The sequence below is a fragment of the Pseudonaja textilis genome, chromosome 4 (genome assembly GCF_049901715.1).
Source record: "Pseudonaja textilis isolate UNSWEBS1 chromosome 4, rPseTex1.2, whole genome shotgun sequence".
Classification (NCBI taxonomy): domain Eukaryota; kingdom Metazoa; phylum Chordata; class Lepidosauria; order Squamata; family Elapidae; genus Pseudonaja; species Pseudonaja textilis.
This window is the reverse complement of record NC_141993.1, coordinates 21,877,772-21,892,306: the sequence shown is the minus strand read 5'-3', so window position 1 is coordinate 21,892,306 and position 14,535 is coordinate 21,877,772. Positions and strand designations below refer to the sequence as shown.

Below are 14,535 nucleotides of genomic sequence, written 5' to 3'. Positions count from 1 at the left end.
TTGCTTTTCATTTAAATAACATTGGTTTAACATTGAACATACATCTCCATTTTCTGGATTGTTCATATCTTTAATGAAAAAAAACATAATAGCTATAAAATAAAATGAATATATTAATTCTGCTGATGATATTCCATATTAATTATAGGAGGACAGATATCCTGTGATTTGAAGAGGGTGGACCTTATTCCTATCTTGTTGATTCAAGGCTGATAACCTCCCTATGTTTAGCACAGAAGATATAATCAAATAAAAGGTTAATTTTCAAAATAGTGGGAGATCAGGAAAAGAACAGCAGATATAACATCCAATTTTTGGGAAGGAAGGAAAGAAAGAAGGAAGGAAGGAAAGGAGGAGGGAGGGAAGAAGGAAGGAAAGATAAATTAACTTACTTTTGGATGGCACTGGCAAATTAGAACGGACTACTATCAGGGAATCTGCTTGCACTCGAAGCAAATATTTTTTTGCAGTTTCATAATCCAGAGATTTTTGAATAAAGATAACTCCTGTTCTATTGTTAATGGCAAATACTCCTGGAATGCAGAAAAATAAGATTTTATAAACAATTTAGAAATGGATAAAATGGCTTCTTTAAAACTGTACTATGTATCTGAAATGGAATATAATAAATTTACTTTTTTTCCATTTTGGGTTTTTTACTTCCTCCTTCCTCTTCCTTAAAAAATATACTTTACTGAGACCAAATGCAAGGCCACTTTAACTTACCGTCTTCATTTCCTGAAACAATGGAATAGACAATTGTTTGATTCAAGGCAGCAGCAGTTACCACAACCACTTGGGTTCCTTTGGGAGCACCTTCACGCACAGGTGGGGGCCTACAGAATTAGTTGAAATAGATTATTGTTTATTTTGGTCACATTGACAATATTCTCCTGACACATCTACAAAACTGAAACAGACAGCTACGTATAAAGCAACCAAAGGAATGAGAATAAAGTGTTAATGTTTTCAGAAATTAACACTGGCAGTGTAAATGGCCAATAAGTGGAATAAATAGTTGAATAAGTAGTGTAGTCCTATTCAACTTTTAACAGTTGAACAGTCCATCTAATCTATCAGGCTATTTCCCGCCATCCAGTCTGCTGACTCTGAAAGTACATAAGTAGGAAGACACAGTGTGTACAATCTTTCATAATTGTTCTTGTTATTTTCCTAAGATCTGATATCTCTGATTCTGGAAACATCAAATAATAGCAATAAATTCTAGTTCCATGGCACATAAATAAGGTAATATGGGAGAGAGCACTGCCAAGCAAAGATGCTACCACAGAGAAGTTGCATCCATAAATGCAAGATGACTAATCAGCTGTGTGAGAGGGAAGTTAGTCTGATAGCATCCTGATCTCAAGTTGTTTAGGGTTTTGATGCCATAAGCAGAACATGGAACCTAATTAGTAACAATGCAGAGTCTTTAATTGCACTTGGCAATTTGCTTACACAGAGTTTAGACGTTGTCAAGCATATGAGGTAGTCTAGACCAAGAAAAAGGAGACCCCAGCCTAGTTGAAAATTACAGACCAATCTCTATGCTGCGTCACCTGTAATGTCATGGAATCAATTATTAACCAATCCATCATCCTCCACTTAGAAACAAACAATCTACTCTCTAATAAACAATCTGGTTTCAGGAAAAAATTATCATGTAATCTGCAACTCTTACACTGCAAAAACATATGGACTACACAACTCGATCAGGGCAAAGCAATAGACTCAATCTACATAGACTTCTGTAAAGCCTTTGATTCAGTGGAACATGACAAATTACTCCTAAAACTAAAATCTTACGGTATCTCTGGTCACCTGCATAGCTGGATAGAAGCATTCCTGTCAAACAGACAACAAATGGTCAAAATTGGGAGCGTCCTATCAAATTCTTGTACCTGTCAACAGTGTTGTCCCCCAAGGCAGTGTTCTAGGACCAACTCTTTTCATACTCTACATAAATGACCCCTGTGATCATATCAAGAGCAACTGCGTTCTCTTCGCTGATGATGTAAAGCTATTCAAAATCACAGACAATACTGCTATCCTTCAAAAAAACCCTCGACTATGTATCAGAATGGTCAATCAAATGGCAACTTCAATCTCAACAAATAAATGCTCTATCCTACATATTGGCAAAAAAAATCAGAAAATAAAATAGAGGCTGAATAGTCAAGACCTTGTTGATGATCCAAACTCTGTCAAGGATCTTGGAGTACTCTTCTCTAATGATCTAAGTGCTAGAGCCCACTGTAACTACATAGTCAAAAAGGCATTAAGAGTTGTTAACCTAATCTTACGTAGTTTTTTCTCTGGTAATATTACACTAATAACTAGAGCATACAAAACATTTGCTAGACCAATACTTGAATACAGCTCATCAGTTTGGAACCCACATTACATGTCTGATATTAACACAGTTGAGAAAGTCCAGAAATATTTCACAAGAAGAGTTCTCCACTCCTCTACTCATACCTTATGCCACCAGACTTGAAATTCTAGACCTAGAAAACCTAGAACTACGCCGCCTTCGGTCAAATCTAAGTATAGTATATAAAATCATACATTGCAATGTCCTACCTGTCAATGAATACTTCAGCTTCAACCATAACAACACAAGAGCAAACAATAAATACAAACTCAAGGTTAACCGCACCAAACTTGATTGCAGGAAATATGACTTCAGCAACAGAGTGGTCAATGTCTGGAATACTCTACCTGACTCTGTGGTTTCTTCTCCAAACTTCAAAAACTTTAACCTTAGACTGTCTTCTATTGACCTCACTCCTTTCCTAAGAGGCCTGTAGGGGGCGTGCATAAGCGCACCAATGTGCCTAGCGTCCCTGTCCTATTGTTTCTTTTATTTTTCTTATATGTAGCCCTGTATTCATAACTATGTTTTTACTTATACCTATTATCTTGTAAGCAATTGACAAAAATAAATAAATAAATAAAAAATAAACAGATGCCAGGCATATCTAAAACTACTTTTATTAAGATCCTGCATATTTCCATGTGCTTCTCTTCTTATAGCTTCAGTTGAATTTGAATTCAGGGTCTATCTGATTCCTTCCTCATCAAAACTTCTGCAATGCCTATCTGTTTGTTGCCTTGGTAACAGACCTTCCCTGTTTCCATCAAAGTCATCCTCTTTATTGTCTACTGGAATACAACTGAGCATCAATTTACTGATGACACCAAAACTTCTCATGATCAACTCAAAGAGGTTCAGATAGTTGTTGAATAACCATGGTTTTGAGGCAACTCATAACATAGCCACCATCGTACAGAAGAACAGGTGCTATTTTCTGTGTATATCCCTGCAAGTAGAAGTGAAACCTGCAGCTCACAGTATAAGTGCTCCGACAATCCACCCCCATTCGAATCCTGAATCTCTAGCCACATCTCTCAGAGTTTAAAAATTTTTTATTAGGAGAGAACATGTCAGCGTTACCTGGGTGCAGCCAACACTGAGACACATCATTCACCTCACCCTTGACCCTGGTTTTCCCCCACCCCCTGGATGTATATTCTCCAATGGAACACATCCGTTGTCAAGAGTTATCAATCATGCTCTCCAGTAATAATCTTGTGTGCCAGAAGTTTCGGCTGCCTAGCAGTTATCTATGAAAATATTTAAGGTATGCATTACTCCCCCCACTCCCTTTCTGCTGACAACTCTAAAAGACCAGAACAATATTTTTGAGGTGACACACAGTTTAGTATAATATTGTGCTTAACAATATAGCAAAAGCAGCTGAAAGATTTGGCAGGATAAATAGAACCACACTTCCTCGCCCGCCCCCGAGCAAAAGTCATCTTCAGTCTGATTCTGTCCCCAAACTAAGCCCAAATTAGCTAGTAGATTGTTAGGAAATGACAAAAGTTGCAAATATTTTATTTTCTCAAAAATCTTGTCTTGAAAAGTTTGTTTTTTATGACTTTAAATAGTTGATCATTAAACAGTTGATGTTCAAAGGATCTACAGAAGATTTCAAAAGGTGGGAACTACTTTTTCTTTTAAGTGCAACCAGTGGCGGTATTCTACTGGTTTGGCCTGGTTTGATCAAACCAGTAGCTCCGACAATCATCTGTGAGCAAACTGGTTCACTCTGATGATCAGCTGCTGGGCCCTCCCACCCACTCTGGCTCTATACTGAACTTTATTTCCTGCTTTTCAACCTCAGCTTCTTCACCCAGCACAGCCGATTGCCGTGTGTCAGCTGTTTTACACACAGGGCTTGCAGCAGAACGTGAGTTGCAAATGCTGCACATGTGCAAAGCATGTGTTTGGCGCACGTGCATGCAAAGCGTGCACTTATGCCAAACCAGTAGGAAAACTTTTTGAAACCCACCACTGAGCCCAAAAGTACATTGCTGCAAAAAAGATGCTCACCGCACCACTTAACTTGAATAAGCTGAGATGGTCAGGAATAAAAGTGCTGTTGACTCAAAAAAGGAATTTCATTAAATTGCACAAGATGAAGCTTCAAACATCTCAGTGACATCTGTGTCAAAAGTCAACATGAAGGTGAACTCCCCCTCTGCCAAGTTCCTTTCATATTTCTAAAATGGATACTTGAGGCTTCAACATCATCATCATAAGTTCTTAATCATCCCGAACAGCTGTGTTAGCAGGCTATTAAGACTCAATCTCAGAAGTATATTATGTTAGAAACCCACTCATTCTTGCAGGGGCATTTATGCTATGAGCTCAAACTTCACCTGGTAATTGTGTGATCATGCTGGGGAAAAGGTAAATTGATCACCACCTTAATACGCTGTTGCTATGTGAATATTTGATGACAGCTTCTGTAAACCCAGTGCTGCATGGAGATGCCACACTAGGCTTTTAAATAAACCTAACATCTTCAACATAAATGATGACTTGTATCCCATGATGCAATAATTGAATTCTCCAACCATCTGAGTCTACATCTACCAGCATGGGCAGGGAAGTTAATACAATATAGCCAATTAAAGTCTACTGAATTTAGTTGATTCCCCTCTCCTTTTTTTAATTTTGCCCTATATGCCTAGTAACACCAAGTAGATTCAAGTTGGGATGGTAGATGGTTTTCTTAATTGTAAGCAAGTCACATTTGCAAATCTTAAAAAAAAAATCCTCCTGATTTGTTAGAAAATTCACTTAACAGCTGTCTCACTTAGCAACTTAAATATTGAGCTCAACTGTGGTCTTAAGTCGAGGACTATTTGAATTCCAAAGCAGGGGTCACCAACCTTTTGGACCTCAGGGACCACCAAACTCATAATTTTAAATCCTGCGGACCACTAGTATGAATTGTGATTGACGGTAGCTTGCTGACGGGGTCTGCATAAAACCATGTGGGTTGGTGACTTCTGCACCAACTGGAGTTTCCAGATGCTCTTCAAGGGGAGCCCCATGTAGAGCGCATTGCAATAGTCAAGACAGGAAGTGAGTAGGGCATGAGTGACTGTGAATAGGTATTCTTGTTCCAGGAAAGGGTATAACTGGTGCACAACCCACAGTTCACAACCCATCTGTTCTTTGAGCAGGAGTCATGAGTCCAGAAGAATCCATAGATTATGCACAGGGTCTGTTTGGGGGTAGTGCCACCCATCCAAGACCAAAGGTGGCAATTTTCCCTGAGCCAATGAACCCCAAACCCAGAGCCACTTGGTCTTGCCTGGGTTTAGTTTCAACCCGTTGCTCCCCATTATTGTCAAAGTCTTGAAATTTTGAATAAAATTTATATAAATACATTGGTAAAAGTAACCCACCAGCTGATTTGCAAATGTGTTTGTACTGCAAATTATAGCTCAAGCAGCTTTTCCTTCTTTGAATCTTCAATTTATTTAAGGACAGATTTGTCAATCTGGTGGCCCACAGGATGAATCCAGCCTGTAATACGCTCAGAATTGTCTCACGATGCCATTCCTGAGATAGTAAAGGACTGGCCCATGCTGCCCTGGCCACGCCTACCCAGTCAGCTGTGATGATGAGGCCATACCCACCCTAGGACCCCAAGGGCAAACAAAATCTTGATATGGTTCTCAACGGAATCAAGTTTGACACCCCTGATTTAGGAGAATAGCTGCTGACATGTAAGAGTGCAACATTAGTTTATTGCTAGCTCTGTCCCATAGATTTAGTGATTCTTTGGTCCCAGCCTTTAATATCTGAGTATTGAGTCACAACAAGTGCACAGAAGCAGGATACAGATGCGTGTTTTGATACATGTAGGTGTCACATGGAAACTGAAGCCTTACATAGAATGAGTGAGTTGGTTCTGCATGGGTTAACAATCTTGTTCTATGCTAAAAAAATATGACCTTGTTACTGACTCAGAAATGGTTTTTTCCCAGTTTTGATAGCTTTGTTTGTGATGCAGAACTTTGATGTATGCAAACCACATATTATACTATTAAATAATAAACAAACTAGTATTTGAACTTAGGATTAGACTCTTGAAATTGGCTTGTACTAGTTCTTGTTTTATATTTCAAGCAATTTAAGTATACATCTTTAATTAGGAAGCTGTTGCATTCCAAATTGATTTAGAAACCCTTTTAAAACATTAACAACTTTTGGATTCTACAAGAGGCTTTCTTACATAAAGCAGAATGAGAATGAAAGCCCTTTTTTGGAAAAAAATGAAGTCCTTGATTTTATTTATGTTGATTTATTTATTTTTAACAAGATTGCATAAGTTTTGCTGTTGTAAGTCATTCTGAAATAAAGCAGTAATTTCATCCTCTTTTCTTGCATTATTTTTCTTTTGAGAACCAAGCTAATTATATTGTATTGTAAAACAAGTACAGGGTGGGTGTCAAACTGAATAATGCAAGACTAAGAAAAAATGCTGAAAAACTTTAAAATGCTGTAGGCTTCTCCTTTTTGAACCCACAGTGCAACAATTCTCAGTGAAACAATATTCTACCTAATCTGAACAAAAAGCAAAGACATATGGAAACCAGCTCACCCACACAAAACTCTTACACAAAGAGAGGAAGGAGTCAGACAGACATAAATATTATATATAGTATGTACATTGCTACTCTATATGGGTCTTATGTCTATGAAACAGCAGTGCCTGGAATTCTTTGATTATAATTTTAGCATTTTCCTTTAAATAAAGATACAAGAAAATCTGTTCCTGTGAAACCTGTCAGTCATGAACAAACCCAACTTCTAGCACATCTACAGAGCAACCTTTTAGCTCTCAGCTTGTGAAAACATATTGTTAAAACTTGATTGTCTATGTGACAGCAAATACCAGATATGGAGAGAGAGAGAGAGAGAGAGAGAGAGAGAGAGAGAGAGAGAGAGAGAGAGAGAGAGAGAGAGAGAGAGAGAGAGAAATGAAATGTGTATATATATATATATATATATATATATATATATATATATATATATATATATATATATATATATATATATATATGTTTTCTGAGGTTCTCATGGTATTTGTATGTGGATCTTTGGTTGTTCGGGTTTTCTCCTGCGTAAGATTCGAAGTATCTAGGCAACGTTTCGATGAAGTCTCATTCATCATCTTCAGGCTTCTGTCTTCGGCTCTTGCTTCTCAGACTGATGTGAGATTGCAGCTGCTTCTTCCTTTTAACTGCTAGTGGGGGTGGGACTTGATTGGGTGGGGGCTTGGCTGTGTTCTGATTGGGTGGGGGTGTGTTCTCATTGGTAGGGGGTTTGGCTGTGTTCTGATTGGCTGGAGGCGTGTTCTGTTCAGGTGGGGGCTTGGTTGTGCTCAGGTTAGTCTTAGTTGCTGGGGGATTTGAGTTGGTGAGCTGTGATCTTGCTGTTTGGTTTCGAGTTCGTGGTCGTGCTGCATCTTCATAGGATAGAACTCGAAGCCAAACAGCAAGATCACAGCTCACTCACTTAAGTTTTCGCGGGTACTTACATGTATGGCATTCGGCTTTGCTCAGGTATTTTCCCACGTCATAGTAGTTGTGCTTTTAAAGTTGTAGCGACGTTTCAGCAGAATCTCATCTGCCATCATCAGGCTTCTGGGAAAATACCCAAGCAAAGCCGAATACCATATATATATATACACACACACACATACATACATATTTCATTTATCAGTGTAACTTCTGGAAACTGAAGCAACCTTGAAAATTATCTGGGTTATCCTTTCCTGTACTGGTGGCAGTTCCATGTTATGAAAGATAGCTCATAATTAAAACAATGTTTCAATGTTTTATCAAAGGAGAAATGTATTTTATTTTAAAGTTCTATATATTTCCAGACAATTTCATTTTTGCACGCTTTTGTCTCTGCATACCACTGCAATAAACCATATTTTCCCAGTGTGAGTGACATTATTTGCAAAGAATGTTCCACAGAGCTGTGAAATTTTTCACGATGCACCCTCTTCAAACTTCTCATATTAGTTCACAAAGTTTTGACCTTTCCAATGGTATTTACCTCTAAAAAGCGATGACAAGGGAGTTTGGGTATTATTACAATGAACCACTGACATGGCCTATTATCTTTAAATGTCAAACATCATTCTGAGGGACTTAATAACGTCAGGAGCAATGCAACTTTGTGTAATTTTTCCAATAATTTTGTGAAGACCACACGTTTAAATATATTTATCACAGATTCAGCAGAATCATAAAAATGGGAAAGCATACCATCCTCTTTAAATAACTCAAGTAGTTAAATATTGTGAGATAACTGAAAGGTAAATAAACTATGCGAAGGTTACAATCTAGCCTGGAATGAAGTGAAAACCTCCCTTGATAAATAAAATGGATTACTGAATTCAGTTGCTACATTTATTTGATTTGTTTAAAACAATTTTGTTAAGTGATGTTGCCATTTGTCAGTTGTTTTATTTTGATAAAGGCAGGGGCTAAAATGTTTTTTCTTGCTTGATAGAAATAATCAGAAAAAAGTCTTTGGTTATTGTGGCCGCTGATGCAAAACCTTGTTTTGATTATATGTCTCATGTCTTTTGTATTAAATTCCCTTTAGGATATTTTCTGAGCTTCATTTATTAGACTTTGAAAGAAGACAGGGGAAAAAAAAATCCTCTCATACGTAATCTTCTGAGGAAGAATATTCTGTTGTCCCTTTCTGAATATTTCAGAAGAGGAAGCTTTTCTATATTTTTCAGTGAAAATGTTACTGTTATTAAGAACAAAGGATGTTAGGACAATGACCTAGTAAAAGTCTGCATACAAAATAAACAGAAAATAGATGGGGAAAAAAGCAAGAATGATTACAAAAGTATAACTTTAGCCATTTTTGGCCTTCCGAGGAAATTTTGAGTAAATAAAGGATAATGTAGAGTACTATTGTAGTCCAAATTTATTACAACTCGTTCGGGGCTGAATATGGAGGGTTTATAGAAATGCAAAATATAGTTTGCATTGTTTGACGCAAGGACTTTGAATCATGCCCCTAAATCATCTATTGATGATTGCCTGCTGTAAAAGTTTCCAGTAATTAAAGAGCAGTTTTGAGAAAGAAAGAGAGAAAGAAAGAAAGAAAGAAAGAAAGAAAGAAAGAAAGAAAGAGAGAGAGAGAGAGAGAGAGAGAGAGAGAGAGAGGAAGGGGAGGGGTGGGGAAGGGGGAGAAAAGGAAGAAGGAAAGAAGGAAGGAAGAAATGATATGAAGAAAGAATGACAATACTCCTTATATTTTAAGTCAGCTGTAAATCGGATTTTCGGTATGGTATAAGTCAATTCCAAAATTTATATTATATACAAACCAACAAAATGAATACTGGATTACCAATTTGCTTGCAACTCTTAAGCATTACCTTTTATTTGGAGATTATAAGTTTATATGTGTTTGTATAGTTCTATTTTACATTTAAATACAAAAATAGGCATACATAAATATGTGTGTGTGTGCATGCATGCATGTGTATGTGTGCAGTGTGTATATCTCTTTTACAAAAGTTAAATTACTGTTCTTTCAAATTCAATTGCCAAATTAACTCACAGACAGGGGAATAACTAATTGACATCCACTATAGATAATTTCTTCAGCCTATCCTTGTAAGAAAGATGTACAATTTTCTTTCATATGTATATGCAAATGTGTGCGCGCACACACACACACACACACACAGACCAACACACACACACACACACAAATTTACATTGGCTTTAAGAGCATTAATAGCCTTTCTAATTTCCTATTGAAATACAACATTTACAAGTCTTCACTCAAAATGTCTCCTGATGCCTTAGTGTTACAAGTTCTGATAAGGAACTATGAACTTTCATGCCAGCATTTGATATTAAAGAACAGCAGAGCCTTAATTCTATTAAGAGATAACACTTTGTAATATATTATCATAATTAAATAATAATAATAATGCCATAGTTATAGAAAAAATCTTGCCCTTTACCAAAGCCTATATGCAATCTGGGATTCTTCTGGACTCATGGTTATGTAAAATTTTGGGATTTAAGTTCAAGAAGTTTTTTTTCTCCTTTGAATCTAAGTCACTTCCTCTAATGCCCCAAAACTAGCCTTTTCAGAAACAATGGTCAGGGCAACCAAACAATAGGACTGCATTCTGAAGTGCCTGAAAGAAACAAATCTGGGTGGGATAGGAGGAGATGCAACAGATTTTACAAAAGACAAAAGGATTTCTGGGACCATTAGCTATCTCAAGAAACAGAAATTATAGGTATTATATCTAAGGATGTCTGTCTTTTCTAATGTCTAACAAAAGCAAAGCTTTAATTGCACATTAATGACTTGTTGCTTTTTGATATACCTATCATATACTGAATGCATGTAATCAATTTGTTCTGTGCCCTATATAAAAGTTGATTGCTCCCCTTTAACAAACTGGCTCTCCCCAATTATATCTAACCCATCACATCCCATTTGGCAGGAGAGGCGTATTGCAAGACCTATCAGCTAGGAGTGTCATCTGGCTGAATAGGCTGAGTTGACCGCAACCCTGCTGGCTTTTTGTAAAGCCCTGAAAACATAGTTTTGCCATGGAAACACAGAAGCAGAGTAAAGCCAATGTAATTGTGTGGATGTATGAGACTATGATGGGTTATTTTGTTTTTATATTAGATTGTTATTGAATTTTTTTTGTGTGTATAAATTTAAATAATAAAATAATAAATAACCACAGTATCAGTTGCTGAGGCCATCAACTTTCTTATTAAAATAAACTTTTTAAAAGTTTCATAAGAATTGGCATCTCTCCAAGTGCAGCCTAAGACTGAATATGCTCCTTGGAAAAAATTGAAATATGTTACTGTATTTAGTGCTTGAAAATAAAATGCCTGAACACCTGTTAAATGTGTCCACAGGCAATGCGTATTATTATTGATTGCGCATTTAGTTAGCAATTTATTGCCTAGAATAGTAATCCAAGGCAAGTAACTCTGACTTTCTAACTGCAGAAGAGGACAAGAGAAGTTATGCATTAATTAATAAAAAACAGCATACTTTGGAACTTTTAAGTTATTAAAAAGAGAATTTACCACAAGAGAATTTATTCTGAAGATAAAACAACAACAATGAAAACATTTTGTCCTTTAGGCCTAATTTTCCATCTGGTCTCACAATTTTTTTAAATGGGGTAAAATGACAAAGGAAGTTTTCTATTATTTTTCTGCAGAAATATTTAATTTTTTTTTTAGTAAGTCACTTCTCTACAACTCTAGAACATAAACATTTACAGCTTATCACACCTTTACATATCAATTCATTTTTGTGTACATTCTGTTCTTATTTATATGTATGTGATTCAGCTGACCTGAAAAATCTATCTCTATTCCAAGTACGAATACCGATCTGATGATAGCACTTGCACATAAAAATATCAGTATTTCCTGGATATTTTATTAGGTAAGATATTATAAACTGAGTCCATGAGTCCCTATAGAAGATGCAGTACAGAAGGACATGAGCTAGAGTTTAAATGGTCCCTTGTACACAGGGACATAATCTCAGTTCATATGGTATTTTTCTATATCGGCCCTCCAAAACTGCTGCAGGAAGTGCATTTCAGAGCGCTAAAGTTAATGTCCTTCAGATATTTGGAATGCTTATTTGATATAAATATCTCGCTGTTTTAACGTTTCTCTGAGTGTGACCAAATTCTGCTGTGCAGTATATAAAATTAGGCAAACTTTAACTGCTCACACTTAATCCATCACCAATAGCAATATATTATTCTGTCTTTTATTATTTTTTATTATTGTTATTATTATTTATTTTTTCTACTACTACTACTACTAATACCACTACTATTTGTTTTATTTTTAAAATTCTTTTTAAATATTTATTTATTTTTAATATTTTTTATCAAACACAAGATACAAAGGAAAATAAAAAGTAATGTGGCCAGCAGGCAGAACTTATGCTTGCTTTGATTGGAGTCTAGAACACCGTCTAGATGAATGAACAGCAAAGGAATCAATTTAACACATGTCATGAACAACACAAGAAAAGGAAAACAAATATTCTCCTCTCCTTTGAGGTTTCATCCTAATGCTTATCCACAATAGTTATTTTTTTTTCTTTTTGTTTCAGTTCAACAGAGGAAGAAACATAGTTTTTGCATTTGGCAATCTGAAAACTTAAGAGCATGGTCACCCTCTGCATAAAGCACATGTGTACTGCAAACCTTTGTATTTGGATACTTGCCAGAAAAGGACAACTGCACAACCAGAAAACTCAAATGGCAATATTCTAAATGTTGTAAGCACTATTTAATTGACTTCGCATCACCTTTTTCCTAATACTGAAAGCCAGAACAGAAACATCCTGTGCAGTTTTATAAGCACTTGTGAACAATTGCCTGTATTTAATAGTACTAGACCTTTCTGCATGCTACATATTCTGCCAAAAGTCCAGGATGTAACCTCTAACCAGTGTTACTGTGCTCTAATTATTTAACCTAAGCCCAAAATATACACAACAACAACAGCAAAAAAGATTTGCTCTTTAAAAAAATAACTTGCTCTACTTTAAAACACCATGGCTCTCAGAATATAATGTTATAATTAGATAGCAGCAAACTAGAAGGCACAATAGTGCATATCATACAAACACATAAATCATTTATACATTCAATTGAAAACAATTCTAAAAACGAATGATATATGTTGCTTCCCTAAACATCTGTGCAGAAGGCCAGGTCTAATGTGGACCCCCCTCCAAAAAGATTCTTTTGTACATGTGCAATATTGTTATAGAGTTCCTAAATATAAATGTATTGAAGGTCTTGGCCCAATTAGGCTTTTAAAAGTTAAGGTCAACATCTTGAATATAAGAGTTAAGAAAGCCAATGTCTACCCTCCAATTTTGTTCAAAAATAATATTAATGCGAGAAGATATTATACCTGTACTCATCCTGGGTAAACCGTGGAATTACTGAGGGTTGCAACACGGAAATTTCTACAGTAGTTGTATTAAACTTCACCGGATCTCCATCATCATAGGCAATGACCACAAGCTGTAAAGCACACAAACCCAATGACTGAACATATGTTTCTCAATTCAATAATTTTGGAGATTGGGGGTTTATTTTATTAATCATATCAAAAATGTAACAAATGTAAATAAAAATAATAAAATATGCACCATACATTCCAAAAGCCAATGCATTAAAAAAACAAACCTCTGATCTTTTTTTGTTCTACTCTGAAATTCTAACTGTAAAGCTCAGTTCTATAAATATTTTCAACCAGCACATTTTAAGCGTGCATTTTCTTAGGGATAAATAAATAGAAACAAAATCACTGTTAGAGATGTTCAGGTGTCTCTTGAAAAGTTTCCTTACTCCCATTGAATTCTTTTTGTATGTGGGTTTAGATATTTCATTTCAGCATAATTTGAAGACCTGAAAGATCAGGTTAGGCATGGATAAAATCTAAGAGGTTGCTATGAATTAGAAACAACTTGATGACATATAATCAACCTCAACATAAACCTCATTAAAAAAAATTTGCTGCATGTATAATAGCAAAAGTGCTTAGGTTTATATACCACTTCATAGTATGTTACAAAGTTCTCTAAAAAGTTTACAGAGTCAATATATTACTCCCAACAATCTAAGTCTTCATTTTACTGACGTCAGAAGGATGAAAGGCTGAGTCAACCTTGAGCTGGTCCGGATCAAAGGACTCAAACTCCAGCCAGTGAGAGTCAGCCTGCAATACTGCACTCCATCCACTATGCCACCACGGTTCTTAATAATACCAGACGGCTTACTCCATACTGTTTGGTTTTTACATACAATATAAACATTTTGGTGAAGATTAATTCTCTGATTAAAAAGCTGATGACTAGGCACATTTCTAAAGCTAATTTCAATTTTCTGGCAGAAGTATCCTTTGAAATGAATCTCAGTTGCACTAGAGTTCTAACAAAAAAGTACAGAAGGGAAAGGGAGTAGAGATAACATATTTAAGTAGAGATAGCATATTTATTACATAAATATGTAACTTAACAACATAATTTTTGGGCTCAATTTTGGTCATAAGTTGAGGACTAAATGTACTCGGTGACAGAAAATCCACTCACAATTAGGA

At 36.0% G+C, this 14,535-nt stretch overlaps 1 protein-coding gene across 10 annotated transcripts in view; it reads right to left on the bottom strand.

Annotated features, from left to right (window-relative positions):
• Window positions 1-14,535, bottom strand: part of PCDH15 (protocadherin related 15) — a 579,778-nt gene that overhangs the window by 105,247 nt on the left and 459,996 nt on the right. For all 10 annotated transcript variants that reach the window (XM_087932347.1, XM_087932353.1, XM_087932355.1 and 7 more), the window contains 3 exons: window positions 13,345-13,457; window positions 727-836; window positions 393-533 (listed from right to left, as the gene is read on the bottom strand). In XM_087932347.1, the coding sequence (XP_087788473.1) occupies window positions 393-533; window positions 727-836; window positions 13,345-13,457 (364 nt within the window). The remainder of the gene's footprint in view (window positions 1-392; window positions 534-726; window positions 837-13,344; window positions 13,458-14,535) is intronic.